General features: G+C 43.4%; 1 protein-coding gene across 1 annotated transcript in view; it reads left to right on the top strand.

Moving 5' to 3' along the window:
- Window positions 1–14137, top strand: part of LOC121137606 (transcription factor 12-like) — a 246523-nt gene extending 232386 nt beyond the window's left edge. Inside the window, exon 14 of the mRNA XM_040740236.1 lies at window positions 13584–14137. Within this exon, the coding sequence (XP_040596170.1) occupies window positions 13584–14122 (539 nt within the window). The 3' untranslated portion in view covers window positions 14123–14137. The remainder of the gene's footprint in view (window positions 1–13583) is intronic.
- Window positions 14138–16860: the final 2723 nt, after the last annotated feature.

The following is a 16860-nucleotide window of genomic DNA, read 5'->3' on the forward strand; positions in this document are numbered from 1 at the left end:
CTTAGCTGCTGAACCATCTCTCCATCCTGTCTCTAGTTTCAGAACATCATATAATTGGAAGCAAACAGTATAGAGCCTTTCCAAATTAGCTTTTTTCATTAAGTAACTTGCAGTTGGCATTCCTCTATGTCTTCTTATTTTTGTAGCGTTTGTTTGTTTGAGACAGGCTCTCACATTGTGTCCTAGGCTGGAATGTAACTCAGTATGTAACCCAGGCTGGCTCCAGCCTTCTCAATGCTGGAATTACAGGCACCAGTCACCTTACCCAGCTTTCTAGCTAGTTTTTTTGTTTGTTTGTTTTTTGTTTTTGTTTTTTTGAGACAGGGTTTCTCTGTATTGTTTTGGAGGCTGTCCTGGAACTCGCTCTGTAGACCAAGCTGGCCTCGAACTCAGAGATCTGCTTGCCTCTGCCTCCCAAGTGCTGGGATTAAAGGCGTGCACCACCAATGCCCGGCTTGTTTGTTTTTTGAGGCAGAAATTCTTTGTGTAGTTTTGGAGACTGTCCTGCAATTCATTCTGTAGAACTTGAACTCACAGAGATCTTCTGCCTCTGCCTCCCTAGTGCTGGCAAAGACATGCACCACAATCTCCTGGCAAATTTTTAAACTCTTAATGCCTGTCTTCAGTGACATACTTCCTCCAGCAAGACCACACCTCCTATGTCTCCCTAACCACACCATAAATTGGGGACCAGGCATCCAAATGCTTGAGACTATAGGGCACATTTTTCATTCAAACTAACAACTTTTCATATACTTGTTTTCTGCCTCTATTTCTTCATTAGATATCTGTTCAGATAGTTCACCTTTTTTGTTTGTTTGATTTTGTTGTTTTGAGACAGGGTTTCTCTATGTAGCTTTGGAGCCTGTCATGGAACTTACTCTGTAGATCATGCGGACCTCGAACTCAGAGATCCTCCTGCCTCTGCCTCTGCTGGGATTAAAGGTGTGCACCACTACTGCCAGGCTGTTCAACTATTTCAAATTGGGTTCTTTCTTTCTTTCTTTTTTTTTTAATTCCAAGACAGGTTCTCACAGTTCTGTCTAAAGAAGGACTTTGTGTTGTGGATTTTCCCCTTCATATAAATTGGAAGATTCCCTCCTCACCTGAAAATCTATTATATGATCATTGCAGAAAATTTAGAAGATGCAGAAAAGAAAAAAAAATGTTTGTTTTAGTTGTGCATGTTTTTGTTTGTTTGTTTTGAGACAAGGTTTCTCTCCCGAGTTCTGGATTAAAGGTGTGTGTCACCATCACCTTCTACTTTTGTATTTGACATGCATGTATAAAATATATGTATAAAATAGTGAAGAGATGGCTCAGAGGTTAAGTGCATTGGCGGCTCTTCAAGAGAACCCGGGTCCAATTCCCAGCACCCACAAGGCAGCTCACAACTGTCTGCAACTCCAGTTCCAGGAGATCTGACACCTTCACACCAAGGCACATAAAATAAATTTAAATGAAATAGGTTTTTTAAAAAAGGAGTCCTTTTAAGGATTTCATTTTTTCTTTATGTGAATGAGTGTTTTGTCTGCGTGTATATCTATGCACCACATGTATGCCTGGTGCCTGTGGAGGTCAGAAGAGGATGCTGGATGCCCTTGAACTGGGATTACAGGTGGCTGTAAGCCACCCTACAGGTGATGGGTGTGTGTTTGTGTGTGTGTTTCATGAGAGACGGGCTTTCTCTGCGTAGCTTTGCAGACTAGGCTGGCTTCGAACTCAAGAGATCTGCCTACCTCTGTCTCCTGAGTACTGGGATTAAAGGCGTGCACCACCACCACCTAGCCTCAACCAGTATTCTTAACTTCTTTAGCCCAGAGATTTTTCAGTGTGTCTTCTGGCAGCAGTATTGTGCACTCAGGCAGGGCACCTCAGTTCATACAATACTTGGTATTTGACAAGGGGTAGACTGTGGAAGTTAATCTATGCTATCATTTTAAATGGATTTTGAATCTTCTGGTAGATGACCTTCTGGACATGTCTGTAAGGGTTTTCACAATGAGGTGTGATGACACATCCTGAATGTGAATGGAAACACTTTATGTCTGAGGGTCCAGACTGAGTAAGATGGGATAAAGAGAAATCCAGGAGAGCATTGATTTTTTTTTTCTTTTCTGTGCTTTCTGGTCAGCCCCGATGTTAGCAAGCAGCCTTATGCTCCCAGTGGCATGACCAAAATTTCTCGTCTCCATGTTTGTCTGTCACAAATGGAATGTATCCTCAAAATTATCAGTCAAAGTAAATTCCCTTCCCCTTAAAAACTGTAAGGGAAAACAGGGGATCAGAAGAAAAGGAAAGACATTGTCCAATAACACAGAAACAAAGAAGAAACAACCTGAGATAAATGTATGAAGGGAGGAAAATGAAAGTTTACAATAAATAATAAAGTAAAAATAACACTAAAATTATAGTAAGACAAAAAGATGACAAAAGTGAATATACAGTGGGGGGGGAGAGAAAAACAGAGAAACTAAAATGTGGAACTGTTTTCTTTCTGGTGGCTGGGGAGGGTGGGCTGAATGTGTTTACCTAGGTCTTCCTGGGTCTGAGCTTGTATACGACAAGCATTCGATATCTACCAGAACTGCCTTCCCTTCATAATTTTCCTTCTTTGAAAGCCAGGGTTCTCTGCTGAGTCCTCTTAGCTTTACAGCTATGAGTCAGGCAGATTCTCTCACCCTTTAGAGTTGCTCCAGTTCCTACCCTCAGTGTGGCTAATAGTCTACTTGGGAGGTGTCTCCTAAATGCAATGAAATGAGGAAAGCGCCCATAGCACTGAGATCTGAGCAAGTGCACCTCTCTTGGTGCTTTTGAAACCCACTAGGCATTAATCACCTTGTTGAAGCAATGACCAGCTTTGGCTGTTAAGTATTCTTCTAGAGTCTCAGAATTCCTGGACTCCTTCACAGCAACCCTCAGGCAGCAGCATTTGATCCACCACTGACCTATTCTTTGGAGTTATCCTGTTGCTGAGGTCAGTTCCTGGCCACTGACGGTAGATCTGTCTTTCCAGATAGACTTCACTGTTAGAGCTGAGCCTCCTGCAGCACACAATTTGTGCTTGACCATGTCTAGCTTTCCTGCTCTGTATGCGTGTCTTCCAGGCTGTTTCTCACCCAGGCGGCTGTGGCAGTTTAAGTGTCCTGACTTCTCTGTCTTCACGCCTTCATGTAAGTGAGCTTTAATCAATAAATTCCTTGAGGATGGCACCTGGTCACTGCCCTGTAAGTTATATAGAGTGACTGAGAATCCTTTTCACTGATGATCCATATTATTGGAGGTGTCTCTGACTTATTATAACCCGCAACTGGATTTACACTTGTGGGGACAAAGGGTTTTTCCTGAAAGTAACACTTCCAGGTTTTTTATTAGGACTGTCTGGTCTACCTTCTGATGAGTCTTGTGTTTCTTACCGTTGTGGGAGGCTGGGCCTGAAGCAGAGGCCACAGAAAAAGTTAATTTTCTTACAGGTTCCAATCCAAATGAAAGGAAGACAGGGCTGTAACTCAAGACAGAAACCAGGAGGCTGGGCCTGAAGCAGAGACCACAGAAAGAGTTAATTTTCATACAGGTTCCAATCCAAATGAAAGGAAGACAGGGCTGGAACTCAAGACAGAAACCAGGAGGCTGGGCCTGAAGCAGCGACCACAGAGGACCGCTGCTTGTTCGCTTACTCCCAGGCTCACATTCAGCTACTTTCTTTGCATAGCTCCAGTCCTTCTGTCCAGGGACAGCATCCCTCACAGTGGACGAGGCCCTCCTACATCAACTAGCATGGAGAAAATGCCCCACAGGCATGTACACAGGGCAGTGTGATAGAGGCAGTTCCTCAGTTCACAGTCTCTCTTCCCAGGCGTGTCAAGTTGACAAATTAATGAACCACAACATGTCACTTAGAGCTTATGCCACAGGCTGCTTGAAAGTATTCCTTTTTCATACAACATATCCTGATTATAGTTTCCCTCCCATTTGTTCCTTCCAGTTCCTCCCCATGTCCTCTTGTACTTTCTGTCTCTCATTAGAAAAGAACAGGTGGGGAGGGCCTAGGTCCTGCCCCAAATGATGTGACAGACTCTGATGATCCCCCATGGAAGGCCTCACCCTCCCTCGGGAGTGGACGGAGGGTGGAATGGGGGGGGACCATTGGGGAATAGGGGAGAATGGGAGGAAGAGGGAACTGGGATTGGTTTAAATAAAAATTTATTAAAAAGACAAAAATTAAAAAAACCAGATTTCTAAGAGGTAACAAAAGATGACAAATTAAAATCTATGAAAATAAAGCAAAAACTATCATGTCAAAGTTGAACATGGCAAACCAACAGAAGGAAAAGTACCCAAGAGCAGGCACAAGAATTAGAGACCCACTCTTTCTTTCTTTTTAATTTATTAATTTTTATTTTAATGTATTGGTGCTTTGCCATGGGTGTCACATTCCCTGGAACTGGAATTACAGACAGTTGAGAGCTGCCATGTGGTTGCTAGAAATTGAACCCAGGTCCTCAGAAAGAGCAGTCAGTGCTCTTAACCACTGAGCCCATCTCTCTAGCCCCTGACCCACTCTTTCTTACTTTTAGTAGTTCCATAAAAATCGTGCCCTAAAAGCTATACTATATATGCAGAGGAGCAGGTGCAGATGGATGTAGGCCTGTGCTTGCTGCTTTGGTCTCTGGGAACTTATGCACCCTGCTTAGTTGATTCAGAAGGCTTTGTTCTCTTGGGATACTTAGTCCCCTCTGGCTCCCCCACCCCAACAAGAAGGGTTGGGCTCACCTACACCTCGGCTAACAAGGTTGGGTCTACTGTGTTACACGATGAGGTGCTCTCCCAAGTGTTGCAGCTGTTTGGGGGCAGGGACAGCTCTCTGCATCTTGTGCAACAGTTCTCACCCCCGCTGAGCCGGTTTATGATTAGAATTTGTCACTGCTGTTTCCGTACCTGGTCAAGACTGCTCGTTCCTCACTTCCTGGCTGACTTCATCTCCTTTACCTTCTGACCTAAATCACCTTCTCAATGTGGGCTTCTTTGACCAGCTTACTTAAAACTACAGTTCTGATCCATGAAAGGGGTAAACTAAACTCAAAGACTTAACTTCTAATTTAAAAATAAAGGGACCAGCCTGAGTTCAATTCCCAGCAACCACATGGTGGCTCACAACCATCTAAAATGCAATCTGGTGCCCTCTTCTGGCATGTAGGCAGAACACTGTATATGTAATACATAAATAAATTTTAAAATAAAAAAGTAAAGGGACCAGACCCTCACTCAGCCCCCTGCTTTAGCAGCCATGACATGCTATGGAAAGGACACATAGGACTCTGACACAAGGAAACTCCAGATCCTCTGGCCTCCTGGCATAGGGCCAAAACTGAACACAAAGAAACTCCAGGGGTGGCCAAAATCTCCCCTGCATTTTCCAGGACTAGTTCTGAAAACTATTATTATCTATGTACAACAGGCCACCTTCGAGTAACAAGACAATGCCATAGAAACCCCAGAATGTTAGCTCTCAACAATGACCAATGAAAATAATTGGTACACAGGTATTTCATATCAAAATATGACTTTGAGAAATTTCCTACTTGTTCCCAAATGTCAACCAATCAGAAACCAACCGGTACCTACTGATGTAATCCTGTAACTTTTGCCTTTAAAACCTAGCAGTAGGGGAATCCAGCATGGGACTGATCAAGACCCCCTGACTCTGGGTGTCAGTGAGGAGGCCTAGGGAATCTATTGAGCTTTGGGCAGCAGATCAGTACCCATCCCAAGTATACACACGGACTTTGGACTCCCATAGAACAATGTGAGGTGCACTCTCACCCTGAACTCTTGGGGAAGCGTCTAGGCCCTGCCCTATATGAAATGACAGACTATGGACACCCCCATGGAGGGCCTCACCCTCCCTGGGGGAATGAGGGGATAACGGGGGGGGGGGGTTGGGGGGAGGGCACGGGAGGAGGGGAGGGAAAGGGAGAGGCACCTGGAACTGACTTGTGAAGCAACCTTGTTTCTTATCTAAATTTAAACTGGAAAAAAAAAGCTAGCAGTAGAAGGAACTTCACTCCCTCTGGAGGATGCTGGGACAGCTTGCTAGATGGGGTCCCTGTCATGGTTGGATGAACAATCAATACAATTAAAACCTTGCTTTTACTGTTTAGTGGGTCTGTCTCCCTGGTGGTCTCTGGGGAATCTTCGCAACTTGGGCACAACAATCTAATAGTTTTACTCACCTCTGTCATTTTCTATTTATGGATTTTTTTAAATGTTTCCCTTAGTGAAATATAGGTCCCTGGAGGCCAAGGGCCTATATTTACTTTATTCATGGTTTGGCTAGCAGGAGATGCCTATTGTTATTAATAAATTATGTCTGGATACACGTATTCTGGTAATTTAGTAATTTACAGTGTCTCATGGAATCCAAAGGATAGTTACATATAAAAATCTGGTAATTGCCTGGCGGTGGTGGTACACGCCTTTAATCCTAGCACTCAGGTGGCAGAGGCAGGAAGATCTCTGTGAGTTGGAGACCAGCCTGGTCTACAAGAGTTAGTTCCAGAACAGCCTCCGAAGCCACAGAGAAACCCTGTCTCAAAAAAATGCTAATTAATGTGATGATTTCAGAGGCTCCTATATCAATTTCGAGGAGAAACCAGAAAAGAACATCGTAACTATTCAAAACTTGAAATGCAGTTGATAGTGGTAGTGCATGCCTTTAATCCCAGTACTTGGGAAGCAAAGACAGGCAGATTTCTGTGAGTTCAAGGCCAGCCTGGTTTACAAATCAAGTTCCAGGAGAGCTAGGGCTGTTACCCAGAGAAACCCTGTCTCCAAAAAAACCCCCCAAAAAAACCAAAACCAAAACAAACAAACACAAACAACCCCCCAAAGTAAACAAAACAAACTATCAAAAAAACTTGAAATGCTGTAATTCAGAGAAACGTTGGCCACTTGCATCCACTGAACTCATTAGAGTCATAATTCACCAGGAATAGTTAGATGGCTGTGTGGGAAAATGAGGTAGAGGATCCCTTACCTTGTTGACCAGAAGATCAGTGCTCTATCTTGCAGCTCAGGCACTTGTATTTGTTTAGCACAGTCATAGAGTGCTGTTTTTGGTGAGGACTCCAGAGAGTAACATTCCAGAATGTTTTATTGAGATCAGAAATATCACCACAGTGCAGCTGGGAGATACAGCTCTGTGGTAGAGTGTTTGACTCACATGCCAGGCCCCAGGTCCAATTCCATATAATGGCAAACAAAGAATAATGTGCTTTTAGGCATCAAATGTCCACACAGGGACAGTGAGCTTGTGGGTGAGGGTACGCAACTTGCAACCTTGAGACTGTACTACTCCAGGTATGTGCCTCCCCCATAATACATTTTTAAAAAATTCAAATATCTCCACATGTTAGTGACAGGTGCTACTATATGACCTTTGTGAGAGTCAAACTTTTGGGTTACATGGACCCAAATTAATTTTAGAATCTGGACATAGTCACTATCCATGCATATTTTAATGTCTCTCTCTCTAAAAAAACTTTCAGTGTTACTGAATCAAAAGTTTCCTGGAGAAGAAAATCAAGAGACAATTAGCGTGTAAATGATTTCATTGTAGTGTAATATATACCCAAATGGATGTTTTGTGAATATTTTTACTTTGGTGAATGCTTTTATTAAAATTCTAAGTTTGAGCTATCAGAATAATTTAAGGAAGACCATTTTATCATGAATTACTCATATTGTCTGTTCCCTCTAGCAGGTCCTCTGAGATGGTGACCTTCCTTTACTTCAAAAGTACTGGTACAAATTGATTTAGCAGTGCAGAGCATTTTATGTTTGTGAAATGATTTGATTTCAAACTGTTTCACATACACTGAAAATTACAGGCAAATGTATGTACCTAGCCTGTCACAAGAGGGCAGTCTTGCCCCGTTCTTTAAAGTGAATGCTGCTCTGGGTAGTGAATGGAAAAAAGGGAAAGGAAAGGAAAGGACAGGACAGGACAGGACTGCTACTGGCTGTGTATGGTAGAAAGTTTATGGTAAATAAAAGGGAGAGCTAGGTGGAGGCATGGAAGGGACATCTTGAAGAGCCCAGAGTGAGCTGGGCCATGGGGCGAGGGAAAGGGCCCAGTGCAGCAGAAAAGAGGCCAAAGGTACAAAAAGGGAGGCTAACAAAAATGTCAGGATTGTATAGGGAAGAGACGCTGGGGGAATGGAAATCCAGTCCCTGAGCTAGAGGGCAGAGGATGCCAGCCATACCCTGTAACAAGTAGGGACTGAGAGATTTATGATGTGAAAACCTGGTGGCCAGGACTGCTTTGATATGTTTAGAGTTTGAAATTTAACAAGTATTAACACGAGAGGAATGATTTGGACCCACAGGATGATTTTGGGGTTAAATGGACAGTTATTATCTGACAGCACTGGGAGTTCTGTTTGTGCAAATTTATTAATTTCATAAAAGGCTATTTATTTATTTAGGGCTCTGGAAAGAGGGTTTTTCTGCGTAGCCCTATGTAGTCCTGGAACTAAGTCTGTAGATTAAGCTGCCTTGAACTCAGAGATCTGCCTGCCATGTCTTGTTATAAAAGGATTTTTAAAGATTATACAAAATGTAATTTTTTTGGGAATCATTCAAGAGCTTCTTTAATTTAAAGTTCAATTACTTGCAGAGCTTGGTGGCACAGGACTTAAATCCCAGCACTCAGGACGCAGAGGCAGGCAGATCTCTCATCTTGAAACCAGGTTGGTGAACATGAGTTCTAGTATAGCTAGTATAGTATAGTATAGTATAGTATAGGCTATGTAGAGACCCTGTCTCAAACAAACACATAAAAATAAGTTCAATTACCATTTTATTGATCATGCAATTATTGAAATCAAGTTACTAATTGTGTTTCATATTAACTAGTAAACATTACTGACATCATTCTTGGACAAGAAAATTTACTTATTTTATGTATTGTATCAATTCATTTAATTGTTTTTCTGTTAGTGTATGTGTGTGGTGTGTGTATGCATGTGGGTATATGTGTTCACATGTGCTGCCAGTGCTCATGCATATGAGTATGGAGGCCAGAAGCTGATGTCAGGTGTCTTCCTTGATTGCTATCTGTTAGGTCAGATGTGGCCCCTTAAAATGGCAATGCTGGCTGTGTGGGTGGGTGGTAGCTTTCAGCTTTAATCCCAGCACTGGGAAGGCAGAGGCAAGTGGATCTCTGTGAGTTTGAGTTCACAAGAGCTAGTTCAAGGCAGCTAGGGCTGTTATGCAGAGAAGCCCTATCTTGGGGTGGGGGTGGGGGGTGGCAGTGCTGGTGACAATATCCTAAATAGAAAGGCTTTGGACAGGTTTGTTGTTGGGTAAACAGAGGCCTAAAGACCCAGTGTTTGTTTACCTGGAATGTCCCTTAATCCTGCCCTCAGAGATCAACTTACTTTAGCAAGGGCAGCTAATTCCCAATCAATCCACACAAGCCAGTTTATCAGGGCAAAGATCCCACCCTTCTGACTGTCATACAAAACCCACTCGCTGTTCCTCCATTTTTCTCCTCAACAGCCGTGGCAGTTTGTCCCCAGGAGACTTTCTTTCCCACCCATGGTGTGGTTCAGTTCAGGGTTTCCCTGTACCTTGTGGACACTCTCTGCTTCATTTGAGGCAGGGTCTCTTGCTGAACCTGGCCAATTGTGGATCCCCAGTCTCAGTCTCTTGAGTGCTGGGATGAGGGTGGTGATCATGAGCTGGGCGGTGGTGGCACGTGACTTTAATGGAAGCACTCAGGAGGCAGAGGCAGGCAGATCTCTGAGTTTGAGGGCAGCAGGTCTACAGAGGGAGATCCTGGACAACCAGGGCTATACAGAGACACTTGGTTTTGAAAAACAAACAAACAAAAATCCCTGAAACCAAACAAAAGAAGCAAAAAACAGTGGTGATGGGAGATGTCATTCTGTAAATATCTCTCTCTTATTGGTTGTTGAATAAGGCACTGTTGGCCAGTAGGAAAGTAAGATAGGTGGGACTAGGAGTCAAGGCGTATTCTGGGAAAGAGAGGCACAGACAGATACTATGTAGGCGCCAGAGGAGTAAGAGGTCTGGACTCTTTTCTCCAGTAAGAGAAATACTTAGATGAACAATTAGGGGTTAAATACTTAAGTCAGAGCTAGCCAGTAAGAAACAAGCAAACGGCCACAGCTTTATAATTAATATAGTGTCCTGTGAGTTATTTGGGAGTCCAGACAATGCGGCAGGGCCCAGGCGACTAGCAGGGAAAACCACACATTACATAATGGTTGTCAGGAGTGGGATTGAATTTCCATGTACAATGACAAAAGCTTAAAAGGGATTTTAGAAACAAAAGAACAGAGAAGCATGGCTTCTTGTTAGCAGCATTTTTCTCAGGTGGACTCTGTTTTGCTAGAGACAAACAGAGACTCATGCGGCTCACTTAAGGGAATCTTCCTGACTCAACATAAGCAGGAAAAAAAACAAAAACAAACAGCAAGGTTCTTTTAAGAGGCTCTGTTAACAATTGAATGGTGTCTACGAGCATCAGGCAGTGGCAGTGACCACATCTCCAAGCCAGCACCATGCTGCTGGATATCAGCATAGACTGAGGCGATGAGCTGGAGTCAAGCTTATGCCAGCAATATTGGAAAGCAGGCAACTGTTTCCACTTTAATTTTAGCAATGTTCTTTAGTCTACATAAGACACGTGGCCAGAAAAATATAAAGTTTTACAGTAAAGTCAGATTCTGATGAAGAAAAATATAGGTAGACTTGGGAGAGTAAAAGAAACAAGATATTGGGAAAAATAAAAATAAAGAAAGTAGCTGCCTTTAAGCCCAGCACTGGGGAGGAAAACATAAACAAAGAGAGTAGCTGGGTGTAGTGGCACATGCTTTTAATCCCAGCAGGCAAGAGGCAGAGTCAGGTGGAAGTCCAAAGAGATACCCTGTCTTAGAGAAATAAATAAATAAATGCGAAAGAAATAGAGTAATATAAGCCACGTAAATATGGAAAATACACAGAAAGTCTGGATACTGTATACAATTGTGTTTTTCAGTTGTTCAGTGGCTAAGGAAGGGACAACTGCTGAAATGTACTTGAGTATAAATGCTGCTGAATTAATCCAACTTATATTGAAAGACACCTACCCAGGGCCCCCTAGGAAAAGAAAAACAAGGCCAGGCCGTTGCCCAATGGAAAAATCCAGACCAGGTGCCTTGCCCAGCTGGCGCTTCAAACAGGATGTCAAACAGGATGTCTGTGGTCACCAGAGCAATCATGGGACCCGGATAATAATTGCTGAAGCGTTCCGGGGTCTTTCATGAGGTAATACCAGGAAACCTAGTCTGTGGGAACTACCTCTGCCCCCAAGATGAGCCAATGAAATGCCTGTTGCTATGCTGATACTTACGCAACCATTAAAACTCTACAAATATTATGCTCCCTGCAAGCCCGGTATGCTCTGCACCCATGTTGCAGTAGCATCCGCAGGTGCCTGTGTACTCAATAAATCACCTCTTGCATTTGCATCCAGTGGTCTGGCCCCAGTTCTTGGGCAGAGGGTTCGGTTCGGTGCCCGGCGCTTTGATGCCGAGGTCTTTCAACATATTTCAAAAATGCTTTAACTTCTAACTTTAAATATAAGGACAGGTTACTTGGGGAAAGAGTTTTTATTTATGTTTCTACAGAAAATGAAAAGCCATGGATTCCTTCCAGGCTTCTGTGGTTTGATGAACCAAGACCTCTGGAAGCAGTGGGCCAGGTGTTCCAACGTCTAAGACAGCTGAGATGATACAGCCTTAAGGACTACAAAAAACAAGGACTTAGCCATGTTTTTGAGTTTTGTCATGATCCCCATGGTATGGACAGCGTCCCCTATCAGCAGGAAGCAGTTTGGAATGAGCAACATCCAAATTCCCATATTGTTTATAAATCTTTGTTTTCATTTAAATGGGGTTGCTTATAATTAGTTAATGATCACAACCAATCTATTTTTAAAGGTAAAAGGGATATTATGATATGGAAATGAATACTTGGTATGGGAATAGTTTTTCATTTATTGATCCAAATTCAAGATCAATTTTGTGATATGTATATTTCTCCTCTTGTTTAAGTATTGTGTTTATACTTATCTTTTATATTTGAAAAAAAGTTAAGACTTTTCTTTTTGTTTAAACAGAAAAGAGGAGATGTTGAGGAAGTCCTGCGTATATGTCAATAAAACACTGTTGGCCAATAGGGAAGCAAGATAGGTGGGACTAGGAGTCGAAGAGTATGCTGGGAAGGAGAAACACAGGGAGTCAAGATGTAACTGCCATAGGGATAAGAATCCCGGAAAGTTCTCCAGTATGAGAAATACTTAAGTCAGAGCTAGGCAGTAAGAAACGAGTAAGGCCAACAGCTTCATAATTAATACAGCGTCTTGTGTGTTATTTGGGGACTACAACGCAGCAGAGCCCACTGTTTGGCTGGGAAGTGATTTTTTTTTTTTCATTTCAAATTCCCATTGTTTCTATACATTATTGGCAACTTATAGGAAATACCCTGACTTTTGTCTCTTGTCCATCTACAGAGTTTCTTGTTATTTCCAAAATGGTGGTTCTATTTCAACATGAATTTTGAAAACTACTATAATGGTATAACCAGAATGCTGAATTTGGTAATTTAATGGTGATGTTAGAAGTGTTTCATAGGCTTTGGGGAACACTAACCATTTAGCAGTGCTCTGGACAGCCAACAGAAGGCATTGCCACAGGGCTCCAGAACTTAGTAGGCCCTGAGACTGTAGCACCACTGACTCCACGATGGAAGCACCATTCAGTCTGTAAATCTCAGCTTGTAGAGAACACCACCTGCCAAAACTAAAACAAAGGCATTATCTATCAAAATCAATAACGGGAAAGTCTCTAAATGTACTAATCTTGCTTTTTGGCCTCTGTCGTTCTCCTGTGTAACTGTTCTGCTCTTTTTGTTTTGTTTTGTTTATTTGGTTTTTCGAGACAGGGTTTCTCTGTGGTTTTGGATCCTGTCCTGGAACTTGCTCTGTAGACCAGCCTGGCCTCGAACTCAAGAGATCTGCCTGCCTCTGCCTCCTGAGTGCTGGGATTAAAGGTGGAGTAACTGTTCTTGTTAACTGAAGTAACTCAGGACATGGTTGTTGTGCTTAAAAGCTCAAAGGTTTGGAGCTGTACTGGGATCCCAAACACCCAGGGTAGTCGCCAGCCGGCTAGTAAAGACTTTCTATTTATTTAAACCTGTGTCAGAGCAGTCTTCCTGGTGACTTTCCCACAACAGGTACCATACCTGGCTCAGTGCCTCCCTCAGAGATATTTGATTTGTTTCTAGGTGAACACAGAGGAGTTTCCTTCTCAGGTTCTATACTGCTTTGGGCCACCTGGGGTTCGAACGAGAGAAAGGTGAAGGAATATTTCCCATCGCTATCTGTTCTGAACCGTGAAATCCACTATTCCTGGTGATTCGAGTGTGGATCTGATGGGGAAATGTCCTTTTATGCTTGCCATAGTTCCTCAGAGGCTCATGGGTAATGTAGTCCCTCACACCTACGCCTCCCTCAGGTAAAGAGCTCTGGCAGTCGGCTGGCAGGCGCCTCTGTCCAGCACTCTCCCGGGAACTATGGCTTAGAAAGTCACCTCCTGGCGCTGTGCTGACGCCGTTCCTCCGGCTGAGAGTTTGGTGCGGGTTTCCTGGAGGCGGCTGCGAAGGAGAAGGAGAGTGGCCTTGCGATCCTCGGAAACGGGACCCGAACCCCTTCTCTCGGTGGGAGCAGAAACAGGTGGGTCTCGGGGGTCGCACTGGGACGCAGTGCAGACGAGACCAGGTCTGCGAGGAGACTGGGAGACCCCCATTCTCAGTCGGTACTGACAGCCTGGGCCGTGCTTTCTTGGTCGTCGGGTCAGAGACTGCGCATGGAGGTGTCCGGGTGTGGGATTCCAACCGTCCAAAGCGCCGTTGGCCAGAGCCCAACATGGCGACTAGGGCTGAGGGCGATGCCGGTATTTACATTGCGGGGGTTGGAAGCCTGCGGCGTGAGCTCACTTTCCGACCCTTGGCAGGGCAGGATCCTGTTTCCTGTTTGCATATTTTTTTTTTTTGAGACCGGGTTGGGGTGCAGAAAGACCTGTGACTGGAGACCAGACTACACAGACTACAGACCGGGAATTTTCACCAGCATGACCCAGAAACCCCAAACCACGAGCCTGGGAAAGTGTAAGCTGACACCACAGTGCTGGAGCCTTGAAGGGGGCCTGTGACCCACTCTCCTGTACGAAGGAGGATGTCTGTTGTCCTAATGAATTGACCCGAAATTCCTAGAGAAATTCTCATGTAGTGACTGTAGCCCCTGTCGCGTATTGGCGATTGTATTCGTTAAATTTCCTGATTTCTTCACGAAATCACGTTTTTGGGGGGGCCTCCTATGCGTTGGGTAGTCAGCTTGACAGTGGCCAGCTTGGCACTGCAGGTTTGAGCTCTTAGTGGTTCTCAACCTAAGAGTCGAACGGCCCTCTCACAGGGACCGAATACTAGACATCCTGTATGTCAGATGTTTATTTACATTACGATTCATAACAGCAAACTTACAGTTAAGAAGTAGCAACGAAGACAATTTTATGATTGGGGGTTACCAGAACACGAGGAACTATAATAAAAGGTCACGGCATTAGGAAGGTTGAGGACCACTGTCTTAGAAGGTTGTGTTTCGTTTTTGCAGGTATCTAGTCACCGGAGACGAGAAGTTCTTTCAGAAGATTCTAGTATTGAAATAGGAACATTTTCTTGGGAACAAAGTATGTGTGTGGGGCTATAGTTGTGAAGGATGGTGTTTCATCGGTAGGATTCTATCCCACCATTATGGAGCAGACTGTTAATAAGAGAAGGAAGTGCTGGGTCAGGGTAGGGAATTACCTCTTGTTCCAAGCCTTAGAATGCTGCAACCTATCTCCAAAGAACTGCAGTGTCTGTGAGACAGGCCCCTTTGAATAAAACTGCTCTTTGACTAACAGGGTCTACCCACATTTTCATGGCAGATATTGCATAATTGAAAGTACCAGTACATCATGACATGCTAACGTTTCCAAACAGAACAGTGGCCGATCTGGAATACCCGATTCCTTCTCCATTACCCTCGTGCTCAGCCCACTATGTTGGTGGCCTGTATAGGGAAAGATTGTTGATCTGTGAATGAATTTGCCTTTTAGACCAGACTGGGAAGTATGTGTATTGAGTATTATTCAATAGAGCTGTAAGCTGGGCAGCAATGAGGTCGGGGGCAGGGAATAGACTTGTTCAGATAGAGGAGATTCTTTGTGTGCATTTCTCTGGCTTGTAATACATGTGTGGAGATCAGTTCACATGGGTCTGTGTATGTCTCCAGGGAGTTAAGCAGGAGCTCCTGTGAATATAATTCCAGCTGTGTAATGGCCATGCAAACAGTCTCAGTCCTGTGAAAATTCTATAGTGGGAACCTGCTCCACGGCAGGCAAGATCTACTGTTAATGGCCTTCTCTCCACAACTAGTGCATTTGAGCAGAGGCAGAGTGAAGGTGAAACACTTAGCTTTGCGAGACCTAACCAGTCACTGATCCCATTGCTTAGAACAATTTTTGGGCAAAGCTACCACCTTCTCATAAGCTACCAATATATGGGTGATAATCAGGGGCTTGATCCTCTGTAGGAGGCTGAGGTTAGCTCTCTTCTACCAGTTTAGTTGAAAAAGACAGGTAAGGACCTGGGAAATCTTTATTGGATCTGAAAGTTCTTTGTGATCTAGTATGGAGGGGTGCCCTGTCACACCTGGCTGAATCAGTGGTTGCTAAGTTTACTTTTCCCTTTCTCTTCAATCACTGTTTCCATTGTGTGACCTCTTAGTTAATTTTGTATGTGAGTATATTGTCTTTATGTATGTGTTTACCACATGCAGTTAACAAAAATCAATATTTGTGAATTTTCTAATACTGATTTCCAGTTACCATGTGCATGTCTCAGATCTGAATGTTTCTATTTTTGGTGTTGAAATCCAGTGTCTGAGTGTGATTTGCAAATGCTTTGCCACAGGACAAAGTGCCCGCGTTTCAAACACTTTCTGAATACCTTGTCCTAAGCTTCCTACCCTTCTTATCATCAATACATGCTGTACATGGTATCACCTTATAAGTTGAAAATGGAAGTGTTAATACTAGTATTCTGTTAACCAAAATTCCTAAGGATGAAAATAAATGGATTCAGTCTCAGTTTTTTAAAATGAAGAAATTAGATCACATCAAACTTATGCTCTAAACCTATATATGCAAATACTACAGAATGCTACAGTCACACGAAAGTAACAGCTTCTCTGTTTAAAAGCTTAGACACCCTCTTTGTAGCCAGATACTGCTTTTTCTGAATCATGTGACTTCAACTGTTCTTACTGTAGTTTTCAAACCTTAGGCATCTAGTTAAAGAAAACGTTTTATCGTGTTGTCATGCCTGGAAACTACTTCCCATTATATGTTAAAACAATTGAAATCTAAATCATTGAACGTATCAGCCTTTCTTGTATAACAAGTCAACACAAATTTTGCTGTGAAGGACAATTTAATTTTTTTCACATAGGTCACTATCTCGTCTGGTCTCAGCTGGTAAAGTGCTGCATCCTCCTGCCTTCACTGACAATGGGGTTTGAGTCACAGTGCTCTGAGGCTGCTGCATTCTGTGTCCTCACAGCTAATGGTTCCTGATGAGTCTTTCAAGGCTCTATTTCCATCAAGCTGGCACCAAGGTTCTTCACAACACAATTGTGTCTAGTAGGTAAGCACCAGGGCTGGAGAGATGGCTCAGTGGTTAAGTAGGTAAGCA

The sequence above is a fragment of the Mesocricetus auratus genome, unplaced genomic scaffold (assembly GCF_017639785.1).
Source record: "Mesocricetus auratus isolate SY011 unplaced genomic scaffold, BCM_Maur_2.0 Super-Scaffold_100691, whole genome shotgun sequence".
Classification (NCBI taxonomy): domain Eukaryota; kingdom Metazoa; phylum Chordata; class Mammalia; order Rodentia; family Cricetidae; genus Mesocricetus; species Mesocricetus auratus.